General features: G+C 39.2%; 1 protein-coding gene across 1 annotated transcript in view; it reads right to left on the reverse strand.

Annotated features, from left to right (window-relative positions):
* Positions 1-3,026: 3,026 nt before the first annotated feature.
* Positions 3,027-12,199, reverse strand: part of ST6GALNAC3 (ST6 N-acetylgalactosaminide alpha-2,6-sialyltransferase 3) — a 368,411-nt gene continuing 359,238 nt past the window's right edge. The window contains exons 4-5 of the mRNA XM_006021761.2: positions 4,740-4,847; positions 3,027-3,750 (exon numbers count right to left, since the gene is read on the reverse strand). Coding sequence (XP_006021823.1) covers positions 3,564-3,750; positions 4,740-4,847 — 295 coding nt within the window. The 3' untranslated portion in view covers positions 3,027-3,563. The remainder of the gene's footprint in view (positions 3,751-4,739; positions 4,848-12,199) is intronic.

The following is a 12,199-nucleotide window of genomic DNA, read 5'->3' on the forward strand; positions in this document are numbered from 1 at the left end:
TAGCAAATTTTAAAACAAATTAAGTCTCCAAGTTTTAAAATTAATAGAATTTGACATTTCTGGTTTTTAGTGTGGCACACCACCTGCTTCCTCTTTCTGGGACACAATTCATTTAAATATTTGAATTTACCCTGTTTATTTTTCAGAATAAAGCTTCATATATTTTACAACAGATATATGGTAATCTGAGCAAGTTCCAATTATCATAAAAATATCATGCCTTCAGGCTTGAACGCTATTGTCCTTTCTGCTTGCAGATATAAACATGAAATCCTTGTTCTGTACTTACTGTGGAACAGCTTTCATTCATATTTTTTGGATAAGGAAGGAGACATTTTTTCAAAACCAGTTTCTTCATCTTTTATATACACAATAAAATATAAATGAAGCAAACCCATGGAGAGAAAAGTGGGTCTCAACAATCATAATGCTCAATCGGATGCAATTGGAGGTGCTCTTTTAGGCTCTGGCTGCAGAAAAAAGGACCAACACGACTGATAAGAGGTGGAAAGAATATTTAATGTGCTGTCCTGTTTATATCCATCAGAGAGGGTGATGGTGTACTGTAAGAGACTTGCAGGCTATAGCTGTGAGGAATCTAGTATCTACCATGCTGGATCTTCCTCTACATGTAAGCTCTTCTGCCCCGTTGGCACAGTTTCTACCCATATTTCACCCCTAGCTGTAGCCTGCTCTCCCCACTAGTCTGTAAATTCTATCAGCGTAGTTTATTGGACAGGACTGACTCCTCTTCCCATAAGTGACCTGTCCATTTTCCCAGTATGCATAGAATATCCCAGTGTTATATCCCCAGTATCCTCATGTTCTTCCTTCAAATCTTGCATTGCATTTGTTATTATTAGCCTTCAGTCTATCCCGTCATCCATCTGAAAACTGACAAGATACATTTGCCCTTAACAGGAAATCTAGCTCACTGCTGTAACCGTTCATCTTTCCATGACCCTTTTCCCATACTGACCTGATTTCATCCCTTGCTGTTTTGATCTACAGAAGATCTTAAACTCCCACAACAGGAAGCAGTCATTTTAATAATTATGATTTGTATATTGTGGTAGTGACTAGAGGTCACAAATGGCCTATTCTCATGAATGCTGTACAAACACTTCGTGAATTATGGTACCCACCTCAAAGAATTTACAGTCAAATGGACAAAACAGACAAAGAGTGGGAGTAAAGAAAGATTATAGTTCTTGTTGTACAAATGAGAAATTAAAGCACAGAGAGGTCAAATGACCTACCAAAAGCCACACAAGAAGACTGTGACAAAGCAAGGATTTGAACCTAAATCTCCTAAGACTTAGCCCAGTGCCTTGCCCCAAGATACATCTTGTCCTCAGCATACCAAGCAGCGTGTGCAACTAAGCAATCACTAAATCACATGTGGCAAAAACTCTGGTCTCTTAAAAAACAAAAGGGAAAAGATGCCACAATGAGAAATGCCTGAATTTGGCCTGAGAAAAAAAGGAGAATGAACTACGGCATCACTAACAACAAGAACTTAATGAATAAACAAGAGCATTGGTGAAGGGCAGTTCCTCCATTTTGGAAGGGCAGCACTTGATGATGATGAGAAAAACCGTGTATTCTGTAGACATATAAAATATAGATTTATATATACAAATATACAATAGGAAATACAGGAAGTGTATAAATACTTACATGTAAAAATAGGTTTTTACTTTCCCCTTTTTACGATTTACAAAAGCATACAAAGTTCCTGTCATTTAATGTTTGAGCAGTGTGAGTAAAACCTGTGTGCCTGTTCCACACATACGTTTTTCAAGTTTTCACAGTATTGGTTCTTACAGTGATGAAGCTGAAATTCCAGGAGTTAAAATATTCCCAGCAAATCTTCCAAACGTAAAGAGACTTGCACGTTAATTTAAATACAGTTAAGAAAGCTCTCATATTTTGTTGATTTACGTCACATTAAAAATAATTCTGCTGCAACTGAAATGTTTTAGTGATGATAAACTCAGAGCAATGTGTTTCAAGTAGAGGCAGACAAATATGATAATTCTTGAGTAGCTTGATTGATGGGATAACCCTGGGAGGTGCTGACTCCTCAGTTTCAGCTGAAGTCACCACACATTGAGGACCTCATTATTGAAAATGACACCCAATTAAAGGAAGTGCCCTGCACCCAGCAGGATCAAATCCTAACATGGCTGTCAGTCTCCTTAGCTTTCCAACATACAAGAGTTTATGCTGGGTACTATCAGTGTTGTAAGAATAGATGCTTGCATTGCATTTTTTTTATCTGCAAAGTCTTTCATGGATATTAGTTACACCTCACAATGCCCTTCTGTGGTAGATAAATACTATCCCCATTTTTAAAGATGGACAAACTGAAGTAGAAAAGTGAAACAAACTGCCAGGCTGTTAACGGTCCAAACTGGTGTTAGAACTCAGGAACAACATGCTATAAGGGTATGTCTAGACTGCGTTCCATGGTATGATGGCACCTCATTTAGACATACATTAGTGAGCATTTAACATACTTTGCTCTAGTACTGCTAGCAGCACAGCCACAACAGCCCATGATTCAGAATGTGTTACAAAATGCCCAGGTATGCATGTAAATACTTGGGCAGCAAGTCTGCAGTTTAAAACTAACTTGGGTCTGGCCACACAAGCTGCAATTATGTCTTTTGATTGCAGAATAGATATAACTTCAAGTTCTGCCCTCTTGACCTCAAATACTCTCCAAGATTTTGTTATTATTCTGCTTGTAAAGCTACCGCTTTGCAACCCTGGTACAACTATGGTTGATATCCCAGAAGGAGAACTTATATTAGCTAACACAAAGATGTTTCCCTTAAAACCTGCAAATGTTTGAAACATCATCCAAAACAGTTATAGGCCAGCTAGTATAGAGGTAAGTCAGTTTTCAGAGCTCCTGAGTTACTCATGGGCTTCTACCCTATGAATAACCTTTTATATGGGAATGTTCTACAGATCAGGAACCATATTTATTCCATCTCTTATTTTAATATACCCTTGGTTGTTCAGGTGCATGTCAATGTGCACACACACACACACACACACACTTTGGTGGTCCTTAAAATTTTTCTAGTCATATATAAGATTACTATACATAGTTACCTCAGAATTTCCTATGTTTCCTTGCATTTCCTTATAGAAAATTGCTGTTTGTACTGCAAACCTTGAGGTTCACTGGCTGCAGATATTCATTTTAATTATCTAAGGCAATTGACCAGATTAAAGGGCCACCATTCTGCGTGCATAAACATGTATAACACAAAACCACTGTCATCTTAAAACTGCCATTGTCTTGAATTAAAATCCAGTTAAAGTATAAAGTGCATTATGTGGTGTGAAGCCCTAAGAGATAAAGCAAGAAACTCATCTGCCTTCCACAGACTGGTAAACTTTGCTTAACAGCTGAATCATCATCTAATTTTTCAGTTTTATATTCGGCAGGTAGTCTGAGAAAGTCCAGTCAGATGTAAGCAAAATCAGTGTAAACTGAGTCAATTTTGTAATATTATGCTACTAAAGGAGGACCAAAGGAACCAGCATCAAGACACTGTCCAGTTGGGGTGCGTAAATATTATTGTGTGCTTCTTGGCCCACTTAGCAAATACTTTCTTTTCAGTAATAAACCTATGGCCTCCATAGGGAGCATTTTCATGCAGAAAGTATTCATCACATTCATCTCTTCCTGGCTCATAGTAATGGTAAGGAACTTTTCGAAAGCCTTCTGACCTAGAAAAGAAAATTAAAAACACATAGGCTTAAATATGTTTTCTAAGAAATCCAATATATACAATGCAATTGTATTTTTTAGAATCACATCCATGTGTAGGGGACGACCCAATTTGAGGAGTTGACCGGCTGATTTCACGGGCAGATTGTGGTACTGGCCACCTACCCTGGTAGGTGAGGAGACCAAGGGGTTACACAGAAGGCTCAAGGTTTACTTGAACTTATCCAACTTAAGAAAATGTGGCTTGATTTATTATAGTACTGCATGCATAAATCTCTTGCTTTTGTGAATAAGAAACATGTTTACTATATATTCCATTCTTCTTCTTCTATTGATTAAATATGAATGATTTAGATCTTAAGATGATGGCACAGAATTATACTTGTGACAATAGAAGGAATGAGACAACAGGAGTACCAACAATTGTGGGTATGAAATTACATACCTTACCTGGATCAAACTCAGAGGACTTGTTTTATTTTCTAATTAGAAACCCCCTGCTACTCATACCAAATTATATATAAACCTAGAAAGCTGAAGTAGGTTGCTTATTTATTGGTGATACATAATTATATATAACTACCCTGAGCTAATCAATTCATTTAATTTCTACGTGTATTTGGCATTCAATGAACCAGCAGATTAATGTTTCCTCTACACATTTGTTTCAGCAGAAAGAATATGTGAGTTTTGTCAAAAGAACAGAAATGTTCAGTTTCCCAAATAACTCAGAGACTGTAGGAAGTCTTTGATTAAAAAAAGTTTCTTCTGACATTTGACATTAAGCTTTTGTAAATATTTTTATTTTATCAACACCAAATGCCATATCAGAACTAAATATGCTGACAATATAGTGTCACATCAATGCAGAACAGTGGGAAATGGCTGCCTAATCCATTTCGTGGATTTATGATATTAAAATGAATTGTGAAATTTTGACAAGACATCAGAATTGTAGATGCATGAAAATAATTTCCTGTGATCTTACTTGCAGTAGGTGTCATTTATCATCCCATAGACGTGAATTCCATAGCAGGCATCCATAGCCAGAATTAAGGTAAACCAACCAGTGCTGAGATATGAACCTGACTGGACTCTGTAAAAACACAACACACACAACAAATTTGCAATGTGAAATTACTAACACTTTATCAGAGAAATATCATCTATTACCTGGGACAAAAGGCATTAAGCAACTTGCCAATCTGTCAAAAACATACAATTATTTTGAATTATTTATAGGTGCGCTCTCCTCCTCGCTAGCTTGGGGCTCCAAGCTATAAGTCCACAGAAGAAATACCATATGCTAAGTATTGGAAGTCAAACGATTCCAGCCCCATAAGATGGTAAGTAATTTATTTGTACATTAGAAAGATGAAAATTAATGTAGAATACAAGATGAGAGATTATAAGTACAGCCAGGCATCACATTAACAGAAGGGAAGTCTCTTATGTGTATACATATACATGTTCACTCACACACTTTCATGGGCACTAGAAGTACTTTGTGGCACAATGTACTACATGCTGCATGAATACTATAAATCTATACAGACACGAAACTTTTAAGGTTATGTTAACTAACGATTGGCCAACAGAATTTCAAAGGACTTGAAAAATACAACTCATCTTTATTCTCATTATAGAAGATGACATATAGGAACCAGGGAGAGGAGTGTAAGGAAATTGGGCACAATTTGGCAACTTTTATTCATGCATCACATTAGTTCCATTGAGTAAGAACTAATTGCACGAGAAAGGATTTGGCTCACAGTTTCTAAATGCCTCCTATTTGGATAAAAGATATATGACTTGTTAAATAAAGGTCCGATCCTGTTCACATTACTTAAACTAGTAGTACCATTGGGAGTCAACAGAAGTACCATATAATCAGAAGAAGCAAGATCTGTTGCTTTAATACCTCATAAATAAATGATAATACAGTTGGCACTAATGGCTTAAAAATTGGTTATAGTCCAGGTTTTCTTAATGTAAGTATTCCTTTCAGTTCTAATGAGAGAAATGAAAATAATACCCTGAAAATTAACAGTAAAAGAAACTCCAGATGACAAATGAAAACATCAAGTCCCAAAGTTGACTAAATATAGCCCAAATGCAGAGCTCAGTTCAGGAGGGTTGAGTGACAGGAGAGGATAAGTTGAATGTCTGGTATTTTTATAGTCCCCATATTTTGAATACAGTCAGGAAACAGTCTATTTTCCATCATAAGGTAAAGGAGTCTGCACTTTTCTCTCAATTAAATTTGGCTACAAGGGGCTTCTGAATAGAGATGAGTAGAAAACTACAAAATATTTTCCAGTTTTGAAAGGTTTTTTTCCACGTCAGGAAGAGAACTAAGACCTTTCAAGACTTTTTATTTATTTATTTTTTAAAAGTCAGAGAGAAACTCACTCATCCCACAATGCCCAAGTTGTACCTAAGGAAGGTACATCCGTGAGATGTACCTTCCTTAGGGAAGCTAAATTGAAGTCTTTACTGTGCTTGATTCAGAACAGGGCTTGAACCCATGAAGTGCTTATGCTAGGGATGTGTGAAGTGGGCCCTATTCGATTTGGAATTAGATTTGGGCTGAATCAGGGACAGTGATTTGATTCGTTGATTCAGATCACTGTCCCTGATTCAATTCGGCCGAATCCAAATCTGAAGATTCAATGCTGATTCGGAGAATCAACGATTAGGAAACAGATATAGCTTTAAAATGTTTTTCTACATACCTTGAGGTAGCAGGTGCAGCTCATGATATCTGTGGTGCTGGGGCACATGTAGTGTCCCATAGGAGTGTGGTGGGGGGGCCCTCCACATGCTTAGCGGCGAACCTGGAAGTGGGCCAGAAGTACTTCTGGTTCATTTCCAGGTCTGCTGGGGAGTGTGCTGGGGGGGGCTCCCCCATGCCTCCCTGGCTCAACAATCGGCCGTGGGGGGACCCTGGGTGCCCGCCAGACCCAGGAGGCACCAGTTGCCAAGCTAGGGGGGTCATTCGAGGGGTGGGCCCTGGAGTGCTCCCTGGTGGACCTGGAAGTGGACCGGAAGTGCTTTTGGTCCACTTTTGGGTCTGCTGCTGAGCGTGCTGGGGAGCCCCCCCATGCTCCTGTGGGACACTCCATGCATCTTAGCATTGCAGCACTCATGAGCCCCTGCTACCTAGAGGTATGTAGAAAAAACATTTAAGCTGTGTCTATGTCCAAATCGCCGAATCTTTCTGAATCTCTCCAAATTGATTCAGAGGGTTCCGATTCGATTCGAAGAGATTAAAACGCCCTCTCATTCTATTCAGGTTCAGTGATTTGGCCACTGAATTGGGCCAAATCTCAGCCTAATCGAATCAGGGACCAAACCTTCGCACAGCCCTAGTATATATGTACTGAATACCCTAATCACTGAGCTACTGCTTACACTTTGTTAGGTTTCTCTCCTTTTGGAGCTGTTCCACTATAACTAACTATTGGAGCAGGAACTTAACCCACGACTTCCCACATCTCACCTAGAGATAGTCATACAGATGCTGTACTGCTTCCTCACTCTCCCTGTTCCACTTTGTATAAATAAATAAATGTTCACTGGGGAGGGAAAAAGAGAGGATCTTTATATGGCACTCCCTTTGGATGCAGAAAACTACTGCACCAATGAAGAATTAATTCTTTAAACAAAGTTGAATACTCTAACAGAGTGACTTACTTGCTACAAAATAGGGCTGAGGGGACTTCTTTGAGGTGTAGGAAGCTGAGTTTTAAACTCTCACTCTGAATAAGTATTGAGCTACGGGTATCCTACATCCCCACATGAGGGCCCTAAAAAAGTTCCCATTTGATTATTAGGGGATGCTTCTTCTCTTTTTCTTGTCCACCTTTTTCTCCCCGCTCCCTCCCCCTCAGAAAAAAAAAATTCTAGCCAGGACCCAAAAAATCTTTCTTGTTGAAAACAGCATGTATGTTCCTAAGAAATACTCCAGTTCCAATGTACTGCCATTGTCCAATGTAGAACTGTTCACTGGAACATTTCTGTACCACTCAACTCCCAAATCTTACCATATACAGGACCGCCAAAAAGGAAAGGGGCTTTGGCTATACTTTGCTTTCATTTCCATTTCCCTATCTGCCTTTGTGATAGGGGTTCATATTCTCCCAGCTCTACAGTCTCCACAGAACCCCCATGTGGGGATTCTAGGGATGAGATTCAGCTGGCTTTGTGGAAGCTAAAATTGGGACAAAGATATTTCAAGCTAGTGATGAGGAAAAATATGCATGTAGGAAAGAAAGGCAGGGAAATCAAATGAAGGCTATCAATCTTTCGCCAGGGGGACACTGAATACTGTTGTACTTTGGTAATAGACAGACATCCTTATAATTCTGAAACTGCTTAAACTTACTTGCTCATCTCTCAGAAAAAATAGTGTTATTAGAGTCATGATGCATAAAAGACTTAAAGGTATATAATTTAAAGAATGATCTTGGAGCCAATTTAATGAAATGTAAACAAGGAGGTATCTATATGTCTTTTCTGCAAATATTATTCCTCTCCTATCCTTCCTTTCTGTTTTATGCTTGAAATGCTTATCCATGCAGCAACCATCACAAGTGACTCACTTCAAGATTGTATTTTCTTTGTGCCCTCCATTACCAGTTTTTTTTGTTAGTTCACTTCTATGATTGTCTCTAAATCACTTTATCTATCCCACAGATTCTCCAGTTATTCAAAGCAGATTCTTTTACTCCTGCCTAACATAAAAAATACTCCAGCTTCCATAATTCCCAAGCAAGACGTGGGGAACAGAAGTGGGTACTCCAAAGTAGCAACCTGAAATGCTGAGCTACATTGCTTCAAACAAGCAGCTTGCTTCAGCACCAAAAACACACTAAACTTGAGCCTTTAAAGCTAACCATTTAGAATCATAATAGCCATTTATCAGAACACTATGAAGATCAGGACCCTTCCGATAATGGAGGTTTATTGGAGAGTATACTATATTGACAACAGCTTCTGAAATCTGCTATACTCAGGAGTAAAAAGGAATTTTGAAAAAGAGTTAATCAATATTTCATGTCTTGTTTTAACACCATTGGACCTTAGTCCTCTCATCAATATACTACACTGGCAGGATAAACAAAAACAGCAGAGTAAGTTCCCAGATACCCTCTCTGGGAGCTAGAGTACATGACAGAATACAGATTGTGAACTTTAAAACAAAGCATTTCTTTCCCTCCCCCATTTTTTTCCTGAAGATATGTAACTAATGAAGAACTGCAGGTAACAGTAGGGATTCAGGATGATTTGTAACACCTTCGAATTCAATCTAATTCAATCTGTTGCTGTAAACATATTTTTGACATTCTAATGAAAACAATACTAGAAGTGTGAAAACAATTTTAGCTGTCCCTAAAAAGCCATAAACCTCTGAACACCTTTTAAAATATCATCTGAGGATACTATAGAACAAAGTAACAGCAATGCATCAGTCCTTCCCTATTATATTAACAATGAATATTCAATTTGTCTCTCTGTAGTTTGTATCCTACAAGTCTTTTGGCCATGCATTTATGTCACATATTTGAAAGAGTCCCTTTTGTCACTGTAATTGCATTTAAGTTTTATGATGTACCTATTAAAAGTAAACAAATCTTCAATTTCATATGGGTCGCCAGCACACGGGCCAGCCCAAACTGAAGGAAAAAAGAACCCAACTCCACTACAGTCAGGAAAATCTACGTTTCTCAAGCATGCTTTTGTTGAAATCCTATAGGCAAATGTATTATGATGTATGCAAGTAGTGTAAGTCTAAAATTGTTCCCTATGGCTTAGAGTGACTTTTTCTGAGCCATAAGAAATTAATGGGAATCCAGACCCAGAGAGGAAATTGTCTCAACAGCTGAAGAGAAAAATAATATACCATTTTTCAAAAACACACATTGAAAAAGAAGATGCTTTTGTTTCCAAGACATGATTTACAGCTGGGCATAGCAATAAAAAGACAATGTTTATTAAAAGTTACTTTGTCCATTTATCTTGGAAAAACTTATTTTGCCAATATCCTAAAATTTAGGGCTTCATAGCAAAATATAAGTAATTAGGGGAGTGAATTAATCGCCAATAAAAGCCATGATTCATCAAGGTACCGAGGCACTCAACTTTAAGTGCATGAATAGCTCCAATGGAGCACATGAATAGTCAAGACAACTAACATGCTTAAAGATGAGCAATAGGGGTGTGCGAAACGGACCATATTCAATTCAGATTTGGATTTGGCCCGAATCAGGGACAGTGATTTGATTTGTTGATTTGGATAACTGTTCCCGATTCGATTTGGCTGAATCAAAATCTGAAAATTTGATGCTGATTCAGAGAATCAGTGATTCAGCCACAGACACAGCTTTAAATGTTTTTTCTACATACTGTGAGGTACCAGGTATGGCTTGTGAATGCTGCGATGGTGAGGCGGATGGAACGTCCCCCAGGAGTGGGAGGGGCCCTCCCTGCGCCTCCCCGGCTCAGCGATCGGTCATAGGGAGACCCCAGGTGCTCCTCCAGACCCAAGAGCCAAGTCGCCACACTGGGGACCTGGAAGTGGACTGGAAGTAAACCGATCCACTTCCAGGTCTGCTGCGAAGCACACTGGGGAGCCCCTCAGCACTCCTGTGGGATGCTCCATCCTCCCCAGCATCTCAGCATTCACGAGCCACTTGGTACCTTGAGGTATGTAGAAAAAACATTTAAAGCTGTGTCCAAATCGCTGAATCTTTCTGAATCTCCCTGAATTGATCCAGAGGGTTCTGAATCGATTCTGAGAGATTAAAGGGTCTCCTGATTTGATTTGGATTTGGAGATTCGGCCACCGAATTGGGCTGAATCTCCACTGAATCAAATCATGGACCAAAGCTTCACACAGCCCTAATGAGCAACTGTTTAGCTGTTATGCTGAATTAAGACCTGAGGTGTTGTGCTTGTGTTGAAAATATCACTATCTTGTTTAACTTTTTATAGTAAATTCTAAGATCATATGTTATTTGCAAATTTCCTAGTTTCAGTCACTTCAGTATTATATTTAAGGGAGGTTTATACAACTGAACTAGAAAGAATTGATTATAGTGCATGATAAAATGAAGAGAAAGAATAATTTCTGTTCATAGGAAGTCTCCCATTGAATTATAAATTAAATGACCGAGGAAAACTTAGATAACATGCAAACAAAAAAAAAATCTGCCATTACAAGTAAAACAACTAGAGAAAGTCACATGTTCTTAATCTCTGATTTCCATATGGTTCATTTTGCCCTATGTGGTCTTGTGAACTGATTAAAAAATACCCATTCCCTCACAACCTCATCAGGAAACAATCTGAATGTTAATCTTTAATAGGGCTTGAGCCGTGCTTACTGAACCAGAGGAAAAATTCCCACCAGCTTTTACAGTGCAGTATCGGGAATGGAAAGTGGTTTTGATCTGTAGATCTCAACATGCTTTACAAAGTTGGACAAATAGTGGAACTGATGATGAAATGGAATAGCCATTTTGCAAAAATTAAATTCAAAATGCCCAAGTTGTTTTTGTTTTACACAATTTGAAACAGAATACATTTCCATTTTAATTCTTTTTCTGAAAATTCTGAACATTTTAATATTTTAATTCTTCTTCCTTTTATATCCTACCCCATTTGGTGGAAAGGTTGTAAAAGAGGAAAGGAAGGATGGACAGCAGCAGAGTAAGGCCTGGACTCACTAAGAGAACTCATGGCAGGATCCCCTGGGAAGCCAAACTGAGGGGGAGAAGAGTCCAGGAGAGCTGGATGTACTTTACAGAAGCCTTACTGAAAGTACAGGAACAAACCATCCCAATGTATAGGAAGAATAGCAAGTATGGCAGAAGACCAGTTTGGATTAGCAAATTAAATCACAAAAGGGAAGCTTATAAAAAGTGAAAAATTGGACAAATAACTAGGGAAGAATGTAAGAGCATTGCTTGGGCATGCAGGGATGTACTCAGGAAGGCCAAAGTGCAATTGGGGCCTTTGTACATGCCACAAAATTGGCTTTTAAAGTGGCTTAAATGCCCTTTTGCACCTCTTTAATGGTGTTGCTGTTTACACTGTCAGCAGCATATTGCCTTCAAGGTGTTTTAGTTTGCTACCTTACAAAGTGCAACAGCTGTGGAGGGAAGCACTGGGCCCCATGCAGCTCAGGTGCAGGCAGCCCATGCAGGCAGCCTGGGAGCAGCATGTGCAGACAAAAAAAAAAGCAGTGAGCCTGATCTTTTTTCCTCGCTCCCTGTCTGCCTGCCTGAGCTGTGTGGGGGTGGGGGGCCAGTGCTTCCCTCCGTATTCCCTCCCTGGGGGGGTGTCACCATGGAGGGAAGCAGCAGCCCTCTGCAGCTCAGGGACCTCTTGGCCTGCTGGCAGCTTGTTCCCCCGCCCCCTCCCCCGCCGCTGGAGAGGCAGGGG

The sequence above is a fragment of the Alligator sinensis genome, unplaced genomic scaffold (assembly GCF_000455745.1).
Source record: "Alligator sinensis unplaced genomic scaffold, ASM45574v1 scaffold853_1, whole genome shotgun sequence".
Classification (NCBI taxonomy): Eukaryota; Metazoa; Chordata; order Crocodylia; family Alligatoridae; genus Alligator; species Alligator sinensis.